The sequence below is a fragment of the Sus scrofa genome, chromosome 4 (assembly GCF_000003025.6).
Source record: "Sus scrofa isolate TJ Tabasco breed Duroc chromosome 4, Sscrofa11.1, whole genome shotgun sequence".
Taxonomy (NCBI): Eukaryota; Metazoa; Chordata; class Mammalia; order Artiodactyla; family Suidae; genus Sus; species Sus scrofa.
Genome location: NC_010446.5, coordinates 103,746,697 through 103,766,686, shown reverse-complemented (window position 1 = coordinate 103,766,686; position 19,990 = coordinate 103,746,697). Strand labels below are relative to the sequence as shown.

The 19,990-nt window shown below is 47.2% G+C and overlaps 1 protein-coding gene across 1 annotated transcript in view; it reads left to right on the top strand.

The window, feature by feature from the left end:
* Nucleotides 1–19,680, top strand: part of PTGFRN (prostaglandin F2 receptor inhibitor) — an 88,186-nt gene extending 68,506 nt beyond the window's left edge. The window contains exons 6-9 of the mRNA XM_013997237.2: nucleotides 1,469–1,888; nucleotides 11,196–11,303; nucleotides 16,123–16,428; nucleotides 17,973–19,680. Of these exons, the coding sequence (XP_013852691.2) occupies nucleotides 1,469–1,888; nucleotides 11,196–11,303; nucleotides 16,123–16,428; nucleotides 17,973–18,139 (1,001 nt within the window). The 3' untranslated portion in view covers nucleotides 18,140–19,680. The remainder of the gene's footprint in view (nucleotides 1–1,468; nucleotides 1,889–11,195; nucleotides 11,304–16,122; nucleotides 16,429–17,972) is intronic.

Genomic DNA, 19,990 nt, shown 5'->3' with positions numbered 1-19,990 from the left:
GTGGTCATTCTTTCATTTTAGAAATGCTTTGATTTTTCCTCAGCTTATGGGACACCACCCTCTCTGGCCTTTTCTCCAGCCTTTCTTCTCAACCTCTTTTGCTGGTTTCTCTTCATTCTCCTGACCCTCAAACATTAGATGCCTGAGGACCTAGGCTGTGGACCTTTTTTTTTTTTTTTTTTTCCCCCTATTTAACCTTTGGTGACCTCTTCTAATCTCACAAATTTAAATTCCAAGAAAGAATGTGAATGGCTCCGTGGAACCTCAGGAATCACTGATTCTGGAGAGACATGGCAACACACATGTCCTCCTATTGTTTCGGTGGAACAACTATTCCAAAACAAACCAAAAAACATAAAAATTTTGTTTTGTAACCAGATGGATTATAGAATTATCTCATTAAAGGATAAAAAGGATGTGTTTAATTAATTCATCCATCCGTTCAACAAATATTTAAGTATCCTCCAAGAGCCTGACATCAAGCTATTATGATATAGATGATTGCATGTATGCTTAGGGATTTTTTTTTTTTTTTTTTTTTTTGATGGAGAGGCAGGGAGGGAGTCACAACTTAAACCTTAAGTTAACATAGACGTGGGCACTGGCCCCAAAGGTTAAAATAGCATCTCTCTGGAAATGACCAGATCCACAAGTGTACGCTCCAGTCACTTTACTTCTATATTGTTATCAGCATATGATTAAACAGAGAGTGAGCCCATGTCTCCCTTGCTCTGCTCTTCCAAGCAGACTGGTTAAGCTAAGGGTCCTTTCCCTGCACCCACTGGAGCCTGGTGGGGAGAGGCAGTTGGCATCACCTAGAGCTGCATCCTTTCAGTTCACTAGAAGCAAGTTCTCTCTCACATCCTTGGGGGCACCAGTAGCTTCTCATTCTGGGTGAAACTTCTTAAGGAGTTGAAAATCCTTAAAACCACATTCTCAGAGTTCCCATTGTGGCTCTGTGTTGACAAACCCAAATAGTATCCATGAGGACTCAGGTTCAATCCTGGCCTTGCTCAGTGGCTTAAGGATCCGATGTTGTGAGCTGTGAGCTATGGTGTAGGTTGCGGACTAGGCTTGGATCCTGCATTGCTCTTGGCTGTGGTGTAGGCCAGCAGCTGCAGCTCCAATTTGACCCCTAGCCTGGGAACTTCCATAGGCTGCAGGTGCCGCCCTAAACAAACAAACAAACAAACAATAGAAATCACATTCTTGTCCATCAATCCCCTGTTCTCCCACAGCTTTTACATTGTTTCAGACTGCCCTGCCCTTCCAGTGGGGTAGCTTTCAGCCTGCTTACCAATACACATGATTTTCTCTCTGTGCTCCCAGACTGCCTCCCAGACTTTCTTAAATGCTATTGTGTGGCAATTTGCAAATAAAGTCTTATTTCCTGGACATTGTGCTCTCAGATGCATCTCCATTTAGCTAAGCCTGTTAGAAATCATGTCTTTCGGATACTTCGTTGCAGATTCCGTGCTTGTGGTGAAGGCCAGGCAGCCAAAGCCCTTCTTTGCTGCAGGAAATACATTTGAGATGACTTGCAAAGTGTCTTCCAAAAATATTAAGTCACCGCGCTACTCGGTTCTCATCACGGCTGAGAAGCCGGTCGGGGACCTCTCCAGTCCCAACGAAACCAAGTACATCATCTCCCTGGACCAGGATTCCGTGGTGAAGCTGGAGAACTGGACAGATGCATCGCGGGTGGATGGTGTCGTGTTAGAGAAAGTGCAGGAAGATGAATTTCGCTATCGGATGTACCAGACTCAGGTCTCGGATGCAGGGCTGTACCGCTGCGTGGTGACAGCCTGGTCTCCTATCAGGGGCAGCCTGTGGCGAGAAGCAGCAACCAGCCTCTCCAATCCTATTGAGATAGACTTCCAAACCTCAGGTGAGCGGGGAACCCTGTTGAATCAGAAATGGAGCTGGAAGAGACCCCAGGGTGTGATCCAGTGGCTTCATTCTTCTTAGCAGCTTTCTTGAGATATACTTCACACGCTATGCAGTTTACCCGTTTATATAGATCCGTGGCTCTCAATATATTCACAGGGCTGGGCCGCTGTCACCACAGTCGATTGTCAAACATTTTCATTTCACCCAAAAGAAACTCGCACCCTTAGCTGACAGCCTTTGATCTCCTCTGCTCCCCACCTTCCTCTCCCCTGGCAACTGCTCCTCTCCTCTCTGTCTCTATAAACTGGCCTGTTCTGGATGTTTCCCATAAATAGAATATGGTATATACCCTTTGTGTCTGGCCTTTTTCGCTTTCGCATAATATTTTTAAGAGTCAGCCACGTTGCAACATATACCAATACTTCTTTCTTTTTTTTCTTTTTTAAATGTTACAGAATTGCAGCCTTTTTATTTAGTACCCAGCGAATGCCAGTAACTTAACATGATATTTTGATAAATGTTGCTCCCAGAGTTTGAGCAAGACCAAAAATAAATACAATTTCTGTGTCATCTTTGGCGTGTTGTAAATTCAGAACTGAGAGCAGTTTCTTTAACCAGCGCTGGGAGGGAGAAAACACTGTGAGATGCACTGCCGAATGCGTGGTAGTGAAATGAGAAACGTGGTGCGGTGAAAACTTGAATGTCAAAGGGGACCGTGCTTTAAAGAAAACATTTCTCAAATAAGTGAGATAGAATTCCATCATGTCATCAGAAAAAGGAAATATGGTTATCTGAATATTAGGGACCTTTTCTTTCAGTTCTAGCTTTTTAAATCTGTGAATCAGATTTACACACAACTTCTACTTAATGCCATTTTTATCTTGAGAAGTGCAAAAAAGAATGCCAGTAAATATCATATTTTCTATATCAGAAAACATGTTTAGGAATCTCAAAAGTGCTTGGGAAGTGTTGACAAGACAATTTTTTTTTTGGTGGCTGTAGCAAACTGCTCTCCTTTATTGTGACTCAAAATTCTCAAAATTACAAATATAACTTACTGGGTTTTTTTTAAATCAAAGAGAAGCCATATTTTCCCTTTTATTGTCCTGTGACATTTGTGGAAAAGAAATTCTCATTAGCACTGCATTTTTATGACTGAATAATATTCCATCGTGTGGGCGCACCACAGTTTGTTTATTCATTCATCAGCTAACAGACATTTCAGTGTTTCCAGGTCTTGACTCGCATGAATGATGCTGCTGTGAACATTTGTGTACATGTTTTTGTGTGAGCATACTCCCCTCATTATAACCCTCACTTTTTTTTTTTTTTTTTTTTTTTTGTCTTTTTGCCTTTCCTAGGGCTGCACCCATGGCATGTGGAGGTTCCCAGCCTAGGGGTCGAATCAGAGCTGTAGCCGCTGGCTTACGCCACAGCCACAGCAACGCGCGGGATCCGAGCCGAGTCTACAGCCTACACCACAGCTCATGGCAACGCCGGACCCTTAACCCACTGAGCAAGGCCAGGAATTGAACCCGCAACCTCACGGTTCCTAGTCAGATTCATTAACCACTGCGCCAGGACGGGAACTCACTTTTTAAAATGGATAAACTGAAACACACCTCTATCAGGTCCTTTGGGGAACATGATGGAGTATAAACAAAGAGAAGAGGCAGCAGAGCCTCCAGAGGGGTTAAATGACTTGCCAAGAATGGAAGATTCAGAGCTCAAACCCAAATCTTATCCAGCCTGTGGCTTTCCCTCTTAGAGGTCCCTAGGACTGAAGGTGACAGGTACTCTTCCTCTCCTAACTTAATCAGAACAGTATTTCCATAAAGGGGATGGGTCTCCCAACCTTATGTCTCACCTTGTTTTTGGACTGGAAAAAAATTTCCAGTTGTCAAGTCTCAGAGATGTGGTGGTGTGAGTGAATAGATCTGTCAGCCTGGTTTGTTGAGGTAATAATTTTTCGAGGTGTTTATCTGTGGGAAGTTAATGAAAACAAGAGCATTCTGATGTCTATTCTGAATGATTTTATCTTTGAAAAGTAAAATGTTTTTATATAACTTTAGGGCAGAAAGGTTCATTTTCTAAAAATAGCATAGATACATCTTCTCAAATGGAAATATTGCTCATTCGTTTGTGTAATTCATTAAGCTCTTCTGGCAAATCGGTGTATGTGTGTGGGTTTTGACAGGTAGACGATTTTAAAGTTATTGATCCCCAGTCTTGCTTAGCATATCAAAATGAAAGATCTTCACCTTTGAGTTTTGTTTCTTGGTGTTTTTTTGTTTTCGTTTTTGTTTTTTGCTTTTTGCTTTTTAGGGCCACACCTGCAGCATATGGAGGTTCCCAGGCTAGGGGTCAAATTGGAGCTACAGCTGCCAGCCGATGCCATAGCCACAACAACACAAGATCTGAGCCACATCTCTGACCTACACAATGGCTCACAGCAATGCTGGATCCTTAACCCACTGAGCGAGGCCAGGGATCAAACCCGCAACCTCATGGATACTAGGCAGATTTGTTTCCGCTGCGCCACAGATGGAAACTCCAAATAATACTATTCTTAATAAAGAATAAATACCAGGAATTTCTGTTGTGGCTCAGTGGGTTAAGAATCCAATGTCGTCTCTGTGAGGATGCAGGCTTGATCTCTGACCTTGCTCAGTGGGTTAAGGATCCGGCATTGCCGCAAGCCGCAGCATAGGTCGGAGACATGGCTTGGATCTGGTGTGGCCGTGGCTGTGGCATTCGCTGCAGCTGCAACTCTAATTCAGCACCTAGCCCAGGAACTTCCATAGGCTGCAGAAGTAGCTGTAAAAAGAAACAAAAAATACTGACTTAAACCCTAAGATTTAGAAAGAGCAGAAAAAACACAAGCCTCTTTTATTGTGTATCTGCTTATTGTTTTAAATAATAGATTTATTGAGATAAGGTTAATATACCGTAAAATTCATCCATTTAGGTGTTAATTCAGTGGTTTTTAGTATATCCACAGATAGAGATTGTACAGCCGTCACTAGCATCTAATGCTAGAACTTTTTAATCACTCCACAAAGCAGACTCTGCCCATTAATAGTGACTCCCATCTCTGTACACCTAGCCCCTGGCCACCACTCATCTACTTTCTTCCTCTAAAGATTTGCCTCTTCTGGACAGTCCATGAGATTTGAATCCTGGATGTGGGCTCTTGTGCCTGGCTTCTTTAACTTAGCATGTTTTCGAGGGCCATCATGTTATATCATATATCAGTACTTCATTCCTTTTTATGGCTGAATAATATTCCAGTATGAGGATAGAGCACATTTTGTTGACCTCTTCATCCGTTGATGGATCTTTAGATTATTTCTACCTTTTGGTGATCATGACTCATAATACATTGACCTAAACATTAGTATCCAAGTTTTTGTGTGGACAGAAGTTTTCATTTCTCACCTAGGAATGATGCTGGATCTTCTGATAACTCTCTTTAATTCTTTGAGGAACAACCAAATTTTTTCCAAAGCAGTGGCCCCATTTTACATTTCTTCCAGCAGTGTGTAAGGGTTCCCGTTTCTCCATATTCTCCCTATAACCCTGTTATTCTATATCTTTTTTATTACAGCCAAGCTAGTGGATGTGAAGAAGTATTTCGTTGTAGTTTTAATTTGCCTTTCCTTAATAACTATTGATGTTGATCATCTTTTCATATAGTTATTGGTCATATTTGCATCTTCTCTGGAGAAATGTCTATTCAAACCATTTGCCCCTTCCCTCTCCCCCCCCCCGCCCTTTTTTTTTTTTTTTTTTTTTTGCTTTTTAGGACCACACTTGCAGCATGTGGAGGTTCCCAGGCTGGGGGTCACATCAGAGCTGTAGCTGCAGGCCTGCCCCACAGCCACAGCAATGTCTGTGACCTACACCACAGCTCATGGCCACGCCAGATCCTTAACCCACTGAGCAAGTCCAGGGATCGAACCCACACCCTCACTGAGACTATGTCAGGGTTTTAACCTGCTGAACCACAACAGGGTCTCCAGTCTTATCATTTTCTTAATTGTGTCCTTTGACGCACCCAAGTTTTAAATTTTGACAAAGTCCAATTTATATATTTTTTTCTTTTTGTTGCTTGTGCTTTTGGTGTCGTATCTAAGAAACCATTGCCTCATCCAGAATTTTAAAGATTTACACCTTTGGCTTCCTCTAAGAGTTTTACAGTTTTACCTCTTACATTTAGGGCTGTGATCCATTTTGAGTTAACTTTTGCGTGTGGTGTGAAGAAGGGATTCGGTTTTATTCTTTTGCATGGGAATACCTAGCTGTCCTGGCACTATGTGTTGAAAAGTCTATTCTTTCCCCTATTGACTTGTCTTGGCACACTTGTCAAGAATCATTTAACCATAAATGTAAGGGCTTATTTCTGGACTCTCTGTCCTATTCTATCGATCCTAATGTCTGTTCCTAGCCCAGAATCTCATGTTTGATTGCTGTAGCTTTCTAGTAAGTTTTGAAATCAGGAAATGTGAGCCTTCCAACCTTGCTCTTTTTCAAGGTTATTTTGGCTGTTTGCAGTCCCTTGCATTTCCATATGAATTTTAGGATCAGTCCATTAATTTCTGCAGAAAAGGCAGCTGGAGCTTTGATAAGGATTGTGTTGAATCTGTAGATCAATTTGGAGAGTATTACCACTTAACAGCATTGTTTTTTAACCCACGAGATGTCTTTCCACTTATTTGGGTCTTTTAAAATTTCTGTCAATGGTGATTTATAGTTTTGAGCATACAAATATTGAACTTCTTTCATTAAATTTATCACAAGTATTTTATTCTTTTTGATGCTATCTATTATAAATGAAGTGCTTTCTTTGTCTTTTTTTTTTTTTTTTTTGGTCTTTTTAGGGCTGCACCTGCGGCATATGAAGGTTCCCAGGCTGGGGGTCAAATCGGAGCTGGATCCTTAACGCATTGATCAAGGCCAGGGATTGAACCCGCGTCCTCATGGATGCTAGTCAGGTTCGCTAACCTGTAAGCCACGACAGGAACTCCTGAAATGCTTTCTTAATTTCCTTTTTAGTTTATCCATTGCAAGTGCTTAGAAACACAGCTGATTTCTGTACATTGATGTTGTATCCTGCAATCTTACTGACTTGTTTATTAGTTCCAAAAGTTTTTTTGTTGATTACTTGAGATTTTTTAAGTACAAGTTCGTGTCATCTATGAATATCGTTTCATTTCTTCTTTTCACTTTTACTAAATGCTTTCTAATTGTTTTTCTTGCCTAATTGCCCTGCTGGAACCTCTAGGGCAGCGTTGGAATAAGAGTGGTGCAAGTGGAGGACTTTATCTTGTTCCTGATCTTAGGGGGGAGTTTCCCCCATTAAGTATCTTTCACCATTAGGTATCCTGGTAGTTCTGTGCTTTTCATAGCTGACTAATATGGGTTGAGGAAGTTTTCTTTCATTCCTAATTTATTGAGTGATTTTATCACGAATAGGTGTTGGGTGTTGTCAAATGCTTTTTCTGTGACTCTTGAGATTCAGACAATTATGGGTGTGTTTTTTTTTTTTTTTTGTGCATCTGTTTTTTATCTATAGGATTTTATTTGATTTTTTTTACATTTATCATTTGATGTTTCTTTAAACTGTTATGAGAAAGAGGAGAGACATAAAATCTTTTGTATGTATTTCTAGGTGAGGAATGGGTATTGAATCTATTTCTCGGCATAACAGGTTAAGTCACTGTAGCTTGCAGGTTGAATAGACTGATTGCCTAAGGTTTTTATTTTATTTAATCTATGGAGTTGTCACGGCCAGTTCACAGTTTAATTAAGAGGAGTTGCCATCAATCCAGCATGCGGCACCTGAATAGCTCCAAGAAAACACTTACTGGATACTGAAGAGGCTTTACCTCCTAAAAATCAGCAGCACCATGTAAAACACATGAACAAAGAGGTCCTTCCTGAGGTCCACCTTACTGTCCCCTTCAGGACACTTGTCTCTTGTGTTTCCTAAGGGGCCCTACTGAGTTGTGACTTCTACTGACTCAAAGTATCAGAGGGAATCATATGGTTTAAATGAAAGATTTGGCCTTTAAATAGAATAATAATGAAGTTCTTTCCTTATTAGAGAAAATTTGAAAATACAGTAAAATGGGAAGGAACATATAAAAATAAGGAAGAGCGGATCACCCACAATCTTACTGTTAATTGTTGGTGGTGTCCGTCGTCTTAGAATTTTTCCTTTGCAGAGTTCCCCTTGTGGCTCAGCAGAAAGGAATCTGACTGGCATCCATGAGGATGGAGGTTCGATTCCTGGCCTTGCTCAGTGGGTTAAGGATCCAGCGTTGCCATGAGCTGTGGTGCAGGTGGCAGATGTGGCTTGGCTCTCGCATTGTACCACCATGGCTGTGGTGCAGGCCAGCGGTTACAGCTCTGATTCGACCCCTGGCCTGGGGACCTCCATGTGCCATGGGTGCAGCCCTAAAAAGACAAAAAAAAAAAAAAAAAAGAATTTTTTCCTTTGCATGTTTTCTTCATGACTTTGAAATCAGGCTGTCTATGCCTCCCCACCCCCCTTTAACATTGTAAGGTAAGCATTTTCCATGTTCTAAAAAATTCTAGAGAAGTACCAACTTTGCGGACGACCCTGGCTAACCATGACCCTCCTGATGGACGGGCACATGGTCTGCAGTTGGGGCTTTCACAAAAATCCTGTCGTTCACAGCCCTTTATTTTCAGGGGCTAGAGTAGGAGCATGGTTTGTGTCAATGTGTGGGTTTAAAAGCGAAGTGGGCCGTGTCTTCTCTGCAGACTAGGAACCTGGGCGTGTCTAGTGACTCTGGTTGTTCCCTTCAATTATCTGGACTGCGGTCTGTCATCTGTGAAGTTAACCAGACCAGTCCCCTCCCCAAAACAGCATTACCCCAGAAACTGACCATAATAAAAATATATCGAAGCCTGGGATAATGACCCATATTAACAGCGAGTTGTGGATTTCGTTAGAGGAAATCCACTGCCGTGAACCGTTCACAATAAAGGCCTTTTGCCTGGCCCTTGTTTGCCTGGTGAGCAGGGGACAAGGGCCCGTTGTTCCCACGGCCACGGCCACGGCCACGAGGGGAACGGAGGACTGTAACTTGTGACCCAGAAGGCATGTGGGGTTTTCTCTGGAAATATACAGAAAAGAAAATGAAATTTGTCCAAATAAGGTAAAGGAAATTTGTCCACATTTCTTGGCTGTTTCCAATTAAGTAAATAGAAACCTAAACCCATGACAAGGCGCTCCTTGGGTTTTATCATTCTGTGTTCGCTCAGAAGGGGCCCGGGCCCTCGAAGAAAGCCCCGTGGTAGAGTTCTGTTTAAAACCATGAACTGTCTAGCCAGAGACAAAAAAAATGTAGTCCCCATTGCTCACCAGGGTTGCTGCTAACCTGGCCTCCCAGAGGGCCGTATATGGCATGAGGTCCCCCCGTCATCCCCACGAGCCAGCCCAGAGCAACGCCCTTAATCCTTTCCCACCTCACTGCTAGCAACAGAGCAGATCCAGGGGGCTACAGCCCGAGGGAACCGTGGCTGAGGGCCGAGTTCATTGGCGGACGTGAAGTCCAGAAGGAGGGAAAGGTGCCTGTCGCTTCTGCTTTCATCCTGTTCTCCATGTCCGGGGACTGCTGTTCTGTTACAGTCACCGTCTCCTGGAGCGAAGGACCCTCCCCCTGCTCTCTGGCTAATCTGAGCTTCCGGAGCAGTGTGCCCAGGTTTCCGTGGACTACCATCCTTCCCCCTTCTCCCAGCAAAGCCCAGATTCCTCGGGGCCTCAGTGTTAGGACAGCGATCTGATGAATTCACCGTACTGCTCATGCTGAAAGGAAAATAGAGCCTCTTCAATTCTTTGCCTCATTGGTTCACCTGGCCTTTTAGTCTCTTTCCTCACGGTCACTTCTTTTGGATGTTAACACCAAAAGTACTTTCTCCTTTCTGATAATCTGATTTAAAAGGTAGCAACATCTCTATTCATGGCTTCTAATGAGTTTCAGAATCACTGTCCAGGGCCATCTATCTTTGCATTCCAGGAAACTCAGGGGAAATCCATAGTGGTGGTATTCTGGAAGCTTCTTCAGATTTGCCTATACCAAGATATTAGAAATTGGGATCATCTTAGGATCAGGTTGACTTAAAGCTATATAATAGTCTTCCCTAAAAGTGAGCTGTAAAGGGGTTAAGAACAAAAATGTGGTACCTAGCCCCTCTCTTTGCCTAAGGAAGGGGTAGGAGCTGCAGATTTCTCCCATACAAGGCATACCTTTTTTTTTTTTTTTAATTTAAGAAGTTGTTTATTTGTACCTAGTAATGAAATAGCATAATAATAACGTCTATACAGTCAAATGCATCCAACTGACTATGGCAGATATTTCCAACTTCTGGTCCTTCATACTGTACCCTTCATATTTTCTTGCTCATTTGTATGCTCATTACCTGACAACTTACACATTTAGAAGGAGCTCCTCTGCCTTGTGGTGAGTGGGTGGTGCTCTGAGGAGTCAGCATGGTTTATGTAGAAAACCATGGCTTTAGGAAGAAAGACAGGGGTCTTTTATAAACGTAAACTAGCTACTGAGGGAGCCTTCCAGGACGATATGCACGATAAATCCTGTCTGGGTGGTTTGTTTTGCTTTGTTTCTTGGCTGCATTCCTTGTTCCCAGGCCAGGGATTGAACCCTCAACACAGCAGCCACCTGAGCCATGGCAGTGACAACACTAGATCCTTAACCTGCTAGACCACCAAGGAACTCCATGTCTGCATAGTTTTTAAAAGGGATTTCCCTGCGGCCTCAGTTTCCCCCAGCGGATTGGAATCCTTTAGTGCTCCCACTGCACTTCAGAGAAATGTCTCTGTGGGCATGCCCACCTCCTTACTGGATTTCGGCCTCTGCACAGCAGGGCCCATCGCCAGCACCCAGTCCAATGAGGCTTCTCACTCTCTCAGGACCAAAAGCATCTCTGATTTAGTCCTGAGCCCTCTGATCTCTGAGCCACTCTGGTCTGGAATAAGCCACTCGGAGGTGAGAACAGCCCAGGCTCTACCAGGATGGGAGGGTGGAGTGGCCTTTGATGAGACCATGGTTGTGATCCTCAGATGAAGCCCCTCTGGATGTCCTTAATGCACGCATCTCCCTGAATGGAAGAAAAACAACCCGAGCACACCTATTTTGTGCATTTCTAGCCCAGGTCCAAGGAAAGGGAGCCCATGTGCAGCCCCATTCGCATACCCAGAGTGGCATTGAAACAAGCGTGAACCAGGAGCATGAAGTGGCATTGCTTTCTTCCAGGTCCTGTGTTCAATGCCTCTGTGCACTCAGACACGCCATCGGTCATCCGGGGAGATCTCATCAAACTGTTTTGTATCATCACTGTCGAAGGAGCGGCCCTGGATCCAGGTACTTCTCTCGCGCCTTTCCCCTTCCCCGTGTTGCTTTTTGTAAGTGTTCCTTCTGGCATCCCCCCTGTGTGACACAGATACGGAGGTCAGGGCTTGGATCAGCTGTTATCCCAAACCACCGAGCTCAGTACCTGGTCCTCAGGAGGTGTTTAGTAAGTACTTGCTGGATGGAGGCCACAGTCCATTAGATGATTGGGAGACATAGCCAGACCTTGGAATGTGAGTTGTCAAGGGGATCTAGTGGCCACTTCCGGGGCTGATTCAAGCTGGTTTGCAATCCACAGGCAGAGTCCAGCGCCCTCCCTGTTTTTCTTTCATTCCTTCATTCACATAGTTATTGGATTCCTTCTCTCTGCGGTACTGTTAGATGCGGGGGATGGAAGAGTGATCAGCTGAAGAACCTGACATAGCGTCCATGAGGATGCGGGTTCCCTCCCTGGCCTCACTCAGTTAAGGATCTGGCGTTGCCACAATCTGTGGCTCAGGTCCTGGGTTGCTGTGGCTGTGGTGTAGGCCTCAGCTGCAGCTCCATCCAACAGCTTGATTAAGGAGATACAGAAGAAAGAAACTGCCCTGTGATATAATATCAGATAACAATGCTCTGAGGAAATCCAGAGCAGAGTAAATAAGTGGCAGGTAACTGGGCCTGCTCTTGTAGTTGAAGTTCTTAGGAAATCTTTGGAAATGTTTTCTTTGCAGAAAATATCAGCACTGCCAGCAGGATGCCTGGCTGTGGGCCAGCAGCATTATGCCTTTTCCGCTTGGCCCCCTCAGGCCCGGTGCTGTTCCCCTCTCCCTCTTAGACCCTCAGGAGGTGTCTCTGTTGCTGAGCAGGACCGTACCCACCTGTGCCTTCTCCTGAGGAGCCGGCGGAGACCCTGACTCCCTGCCTGGGGGCTGCCCTTGCTCTGACCCTGGGCGCCTCTGTCCTGCCCACTCCACCCAAGCAGAGCCTTGGCCTCCCACACATTTGCACGAGGAAAAGGCCCAAGTGTGCAGGGTTCACTAAGTTCCGTGGGGAGACCACGGGCCACCTGGCCCTGGGGTGGAAACTGGAAGCAGGCGTGCAATCCCTGTTTAAAGGTCAGACTGTTAGGAAGGGAGGGTGGGCTGTAGGGTGCCCCGTGTGACCACCAGGGACAGGACCTGGGCCTCCGCCCCCTGAGCTCGGCTCCCGCAGGGCCTCCAGTTGAAGGTTCAGGTGGCAGTGAGTTCGGGGCTGGCCAACCTTCTGTGTAAAGGGCCCAGGCAGGAAGCGTTTTGACTCCAAGGGCCAGATGGCTTTGCAGCACTGCTCTGCTTGGCTGTAGAGCCAGGGCAGCCGAGGAGACTGATGTGAACAAATGGCCCAGCTGTGTTCTGGTGAAACTTTATTTACAGAAACAGGTGGGGCTGGGCTGGACCTGCAGGCTGTAGGTTACCGACCCCTGGGTGAGTGGATGGATGCCAAAATTGATTCTCACGGGGATCCCGCATGTGGTTGAGCTTTAGAGGTAGGAAAAAGGAGAAGGGTTTGTGGAAGATGTAATCAAAGGAAAGGAACGAAACCCATCCTAACCAACAGAGAGGTCCACTGTCCTCGGAGGCTGGGACGGGGGAGCTGGGTCTTGAGTGCACTGCCACGGCTGGGGAGACTGCCAGCCAAGGGGAAGCAGAGAGATCCTTTTCAGAAGTTGGGGTAATGGGGAGTGTCTATCATGGCTCAGTAGTTAACAAACCCAACTATGATCCATGAGGACGCGGGTTTGATCCCTGGCCTTGCTCAGTGGGTTAAGGATCCGGCATTGCCATGAGCTATGGTGTAGGTTGCAGACACAGCTCAGATTGTATGTTGCTATGGCTGTGGCTGTGGTGTAGGCTGGCAGCTGTAGCTCTGATTAGACCCCTAGCCTGGGAACTTCCATATGCCGCCAGTGCAGCCCTAAAAAGACAAAAGACAAAAAAAAAAAAAAAAAAAAAAAAAGTCGGAGTAATTTACCCTTAAAGCTCACTTATTTAAAAAAATTTTCTTTAATTTTAGAGCTCATTTATAGATATATACAAAAACAAATCATTTAAATGCTTTTCTCAGTAAATTAATGGGTCACCAATTGTGCCCTTAATATCAGAATCTTTTCCTCCAGTGTAATTGCAAAAGCTACAGGTAGCTGTTATCTTGCAGATCATAATTTTCCAGAACTTTGCACTCTCGGACTGCATGGGTAGAAGATTCTGAATAATTAAACACCAGCCGTAATTTCACTTTTCCCCATGCAGCCTGTGCGCTCTGAAGGAATTCTCTTCTGGTAAGGACACAGGACCCAGCTGGGCCAAGCGCCAAGGGGCTCCTACGCCCAGGCAGGGGGAGGGCCGGGGTGGATCACGCCCTTTAGAGGAGGCGTCTGAGGTCAGGCTCCCTAGAAGCAGCGCTTGAGACAAGCATGTGAGTGATTAATTGAAGACGTTCTCTCAGGAGGAAACCATGAGGGAGTGAGGGATCAGGGAAGGGAGCCAGACAAAATGTGAATTCAGAACAGATCTACCTCCCTGGGGGCGCTCCGCGCACCGGCTGCACCACAGTGCCAGACCTCCTCGAGCTGATGGACTGGGCTTTTGTATCCTCCCCACCCCCCAATTAGTCAGTCATTGTCACAATGGATGGCTGGGGAGGGGTAGTGTTTCTTCACCCCTTTGTGGGGGGGGGCAGGGGTGCCCTCCGGGTGGTGGCTTCTGCCAGCTAAGGCCAGGCCTTTGCAGAAGGATACAGGTGTGAGAGCTTAGCAGCCACACCTACAGCAGCTGGGGGCCCAGTGCTCCAGCTGCTCAGGCGGGGCGCCAGGAGCACCTGCGACAGGTAGAAATGCCCTTCCTGGCCCATCATCTCCTAGTGCAGAGCTTAGAGGCTGAACTGTGGGGATAAGGATGTTCACAGCGCCAGCTTTTACGGAGTGCTTATTGTATTCCAGGTGTGGTTCTAAGCACACAAAAAATTTTTTTTTGTGGCAGCACCCATGACATATGAAAGTTCCCAGGCTAGGGGTCAAATCGGAGCTACAGCTGCCAGTCTGTGCTACAGCCACAGCAATGCAAGATCCGAGCCAAGTCTGCAACCTACACAGCAGCTCACGGCATCACTGGATCCTTAATCCACTGAGCGGAGCCAGGGATCAAACCTGCATCCTCATGGATACCAGTCAGGTTCATTATCGCTGAGCCACAACGGGAACTCCCTAAGCATTTTATAAAGTTAGCTAACTGTGGGTACTGTTGTAATTTCTTTTTTCAGGACACTAAGTCACAGTGAGCTTAAGGGACTCCCCCAGGTCACGTGGCTAACAAGAGCTGGTGCTAGGATTCTAGCCTGGGTAGCTGACCTTGCAGCCTGGCCACTGCATTATGAAGCATGGCAGGGCTGGGTTTAGAGTCTGAGCATCAATAACAGGGACAGGTGTGACTTCTCGGTTTCAGTAACCACCCAGTGCCTACCGGTGACAGCCGCTCTGAGCTGGTGTGCGCGGAGTACCTGGGAGTGACATGGGTGCCTGGTGAGCACTGTGAGCATGTGAGGACGTCTGTGCCACTCCTTCTGCCCCTGGGGAATTGGTCTTCTTGGTGAGAGATGACCTACACACTGGGAACAATCGGTGTTATGCTCAAGTGCCACAGTGGGTCGACGGGGAGAGAAAAAGATGCCGGGGCATCAGAGCAGAAGGCTGCTGTTGCCTGCAGTCGAGTTGAGATTTGCCTGTGGCTCGTCACATTTTGAGAGTAAATTGAAAGGGAATGATCATTTGGATAATTTTATAGAAGTTTTTGCTTTTTAGTTTTGCTTACATTCTTCCTTAATATATAAACATCTGAATGTAATGTATCTGCCTTATAAGGTGCCTTTTAAGGTGATGAGTGTATTTTTACTAAATGAATAAATGCTGCTTTTTGTTTCACAAAAAGTGTGTTATTTTACAAGTGTATGGGAAGCCTTGCGAAGTGAGTTCAAGGTAAAGCAGTGTTTGTGGCCTCCCAGTCCTTGCTTGCTGGGTGCCTCTCAGACCTGACACAGCGGGTGTCACTTGGTTACAGCCAAAGGAAGAGGTCAAGGGCTTATGCTGTGCGCTCTGTTGCCACGTTCCGTGAGAATTACCACTTGAGCCAAAGTCATCTTCCTCTTATGCCCACATTAATTTATTCGAGGCTGTTAGAACCTTAATTTTGCAGAGTACTTTACGATGCTGCAGCCTTACTCTCTGGGACTGTGAAACGGTTCAATTTTCTCAGCTTGACAGTTTTTCCTCTTGTTTTGAACTTAAGCTCTTCAGGGGGAAACTATCACAGCAAAGAATAACACTAAACTGTTTACAACGCTCCATTTTGTATGATCCAGTTTCTGTGCAGGCTGTTCCTTAGGATTTTAGTGCCCTTCCAGTCTTGGGTTCTGCTGCCTGAAGTGGCAAAGGACCCTGCTTTGTCTAGGAGACAGAACAAGCAATGTCACCACATACCACTCTCTGTCCTATGTTCCCTGGGGGAGACAGGTTTGGGCTCTGCCCCCTTAAGCTGGATGGTGGCAGTGGCCTAGTTAAGAGGGTGGATTCTGGAGCTAGACTTCTGGGTTAAGCCACGCGCTCTGCCACCTCCTGGCTGTGACCTCAAACAAGGTATTTGGTCCCACCATAGGGTGAGGAGTGTGGTGGTACCTTCTTTATGGGCTCATGGAGAAGATTCGGGAGACCTAAGGCTTGTGGGCTCTGCTGGCCCGCTGTCGGGTTGAGGTGTGGCAGCCGTACTTGGTACTTCTGCCCGTGGCACTGACCCCAGGGTTTTGGCTTGCTAATCCACAGATGACATGGCCTTTGACGTGTCCTGGTTTGCGGTGCACTCCTTCGGCCTGGACAAGGCTCCGGTCCTCCTGTCATCCCTGGATCGGAAGGGGATTGTGAACACAGCCGAGAGGGACTGGAAGAGTGGCCTCAGCCTGGAGCGCGTGAGCGTGCTGGAATTCTTGCTGCAAGTGCATGGCTCCGAGGACCAGGACTTTGGCAACTACTACTGCTCCGTGACTCCGTGGGTGAAGTCACCCACAGGTTCCTGGCAGAAGGAGGCAGAGATCCAGTCCAAGCCCATCTTTATAACTGTGAAGATGGATGGTAAGAATGACACACAGATCACTGTCTCAGTGTTTGGGGAATGTCTTCTCTCTGTGCTCTGCTGCCACTGACGGGATCCAGGTCCCCACCCTTTGAGGAATGTGCCTGCTTTCTCTCTAGACCTGGCCCGGGCCTGGACCCAGAAGGAGCACATGCAGCCCTTGCTGTTTTCCCAGCTCTGATATAGCCTGTGTGCTGGAGGCACCATTGGGAAATGATTTTTAAGACTCACTGGAAAGATTTTCGATACTTTCTATAAATTCTGTGCCCTCCCACTTTGCCGTGTCCTAGGGTTGGCACAGGGTCTGCTGGGCAAGGGCAGAGAATAGCATCGAGAGAGCAGGTCCAGGCCTCCAGGAGGGGCTGCGGGGTGGGTTCCTGCCCCTCTTGCCGTCCTACTGGTTCTGCTTCTTGGAAAATGGGGGCTCCCCCTGGTGTCACTAGCACAGAGGGGGTTCTTCATGGAACCCTGAGATGGGAGGGGGAGCTTCCCACCTTGTTGGTCCACACTGACCACCACAGTCAGCCTAACTAGGTGGTCAGAGGCCCCCCCCCACCCCTCTGCTCCCTGAGCATCCCAGAGTTGGGGGCAGGGGTATTCCTGGGTGTGTAAGAGACATGTCTTCCCCGCAGAAAGCATCAAAGGAAACAGTAATTGAAAAAACTCATGGAAAGAATTCAAGTCCATGTCCCTCTGAGGAGGCTTTGAGTGTGTTTCCCTGATGATTTGTCCATTTGGGGGAGGCTGGAATTGGAGCCCCAGCTCTTCCCCCGATGACTTAGCCTTTCTAATTCTTCATTTCCTCTTTTGTAAAAGGGATGATAATCTCTCGGAGGGCTGTTGTGCTAAATGTCAGGCAACAAGCACAGTGCTAGCACCCACCCAGGGCGTGCTGGTCCTTTGGGGGAAGGGATTGTGGGCTTTGGGGGGTGTGGGATCTGAACAGTGTTTGTGCATTCCTGAAACTTAGTCGTTTATACTTATTTGCATCCTAGAGATTTCTTGCTGGAAGTTACTCCCTATGAAAACGCAGATTTACCAAACAAGTAGGGAGTGATTATTCACTTTGCTAGATAATTTACTACAGTGTTACTTAAAATAGCTCCCTAGTACACTTCAGTTATTTGATGCATGGAATTGATTTACGTATGATTTTTTTAAAGGATGCATCTGCTGCTGAATGTGTGGTGCCCTTATACTGACTTTTAAAAATCAATCTCCTGCCAAAACCCTAAAAAGAAGCAAGTTGACATTCAAAGACATCGAAGGAAATCTTTTTTTCTGGTTTTTTCTTTTTTCTTTTTTTTTTTTTTTTTTGGTCCCTCCAGAGAACTGGGTGGGGAGACATTTGCTCATTTCTTGGCAGCTGCGGCTGAGCCGCTTCTGCCTCAAGCACTGTGCTAGGTGGGTGCTGAGTACAGGATGCATGAGGTCCGATTCCCCGGGGGAGACCCTGCCCCAGTGGAGCGGGGCAGCGGTGCTCTTCCTGGAAGCCCCCTCGCATCTCTAACCGGTCACTTTGCCTTTGCTCTCTCCCTCCCAGTGCTGAACGCCTTCAAGTACCCGCTGCTGATCGGCGTCGGCCTGTCCACGGTCATCGGGCTCCTGTCCTGCCTCATCGGGTACTGCAGCTCCCACTGGTGCTGTAAGAAGGAGGTCCAGGAGACCAGGCGGGAGCGCCGCCGGCTCATGTCCATGGAGATGGACTAGGCGGGGCCGGGAGGACCGGGGCAGCCGGACGGCCGAGGAGCAATTTGGGCGAGAAGAGGACAGTGAGCTTTTAACGCGAAGCGTGTTACTCTAAAAACCAGTCCTCTCTAATCTCAGGTGGGACCTGGCGCTCTCTCTTTTCTGCATGTCAAGTTCTGAGCGCGGAGATGTTTACCAGCACACGGCTCTTCTTCCCACGGCACTTTCTGAGCGAACAATCGAGTGTGTGTTCTCCCAACGGCGGCTTTTTAATGGTTAACCTTCGTCTAATTTGTTTCTCCTACTGGCGTAGAGATCTCTGACTCGTGTGTGTGTATAGCTTTTGTTCCGAGGGGTTGCGGGGAGGAAGGGGTGACGGCGTTCAGAGTCCTTTGTCTCGGATGAGGACGGAACTGCCGCTTGCGAGCCGGCGTCCGCGAGGGAGGCCCGTGGCGAGAGCTGCTAGGGGCGACGCGCTACCCCGGCCGAGGGGACAGCACAGACCAGGGCCGAAGGCTCATTTGTGGCTTTGACTCCCCGCCCCCACCCCCTATTTTCAGGGGTTGAGACTACATTTGAAATCTAAACTTGCAGTACGTAACTTCCTATTGAGCCCAGATACATTTTGTTTGGGTTTGGGTTTTTTTTTTTTTTTTTGCCTCTCCGCCCCCCTCTCCATTTCTTCCGTATTTGCTTTATGTGCGAGTGCCGAAGTGGCCCTGGAATCGAGAATTTGGCTCTCCACCAAGCACCTTATCTTGCCACCTTAGCCTTAAGAATGAGTATGAAGAAAACTACCCAGCCACCTCTATCCAGGGCAGTGAGAAGGACTGCAAGGAGGAGGCCATCGGGGAACAAGGAAAGGAACAGTCACTCCTGTAGCTCTGAGGCCACCGTGCCTGGGAGGAGGTGGGGGGCGGGGAGTTAGATTTCTGCAGCTCATGCCGGGAGGGTCAGTGGTGCCAGAGGTATGACAGGCGGAAGAGGCCACCTACATTCCCCACCCTGCCCTTTGCAGGGGACCCAGAGACACCTCACATCTTTCACGGGCTGTTTGGGCTACTTAACGTGGCACCAACTTGCCACTTGCAAGACTGCCTTCACGGAATCAGAAATCACCAAGAAGAACCACGCGTTTCCTATGACCTTTTAAGTCCTTGGAGTCTTTTTACGATCCCCGGCAGGGGTTGGTGAGGAAGGGTATACTTTGTGGTCGGTTTGCTTTCCCATTAGAAACACAAAGGAAACCCAGCAATTTATTGCCACGTGAACAGCCTACAGAGTAGATCTGAGAGCAGCCCGTTTTGCCTGATCCCTTGTACGGGGCGTGGGACAAGGACCCAAGGGACCCTCCGCTCCCTGAAGTGTCCCCCCCGCCCAGTGTTGGCCTTTCGGAAGCATCCCAGCGGGGCTTTCTGAGGCCCACCGGTCCTCGTGCTCTGCATTGCAGTCCTCTGTGCTTTTATCCCGGCTCTGAAGGATCGAACACTGCTCTGTCTTCCAAAGGGGAAAAAAAGAGATTCATTTGTTTTGAGCAATAAAGTAATACAAAATGATGGCCATTCATGTGTGGCTCTTTGTCACAATGGGCCGGACGAGCCGGACTCCTGGCCCACCCTCTTCCTTCCGCTTCCCTCACTCTGCTGCCCAAGATTCCTTCTGCACTTGTCACCAGCTCGCCCTCCAACCCCCCCCGCCGTCCCCCCCCAGGCAGTTTCCACCAAGTTTTTCGTCTGAGTTTTGCCCACTGATGGGACCACTCATGTGATAGAAACTGGATTCTGCACTAACAGCAGCAGCGCAGACAAATTCCAGCCCTAACATCTGTGGCAGGAAGACAGGCAGCGGGTACGCGCCCCCAGAGCCTGGGTG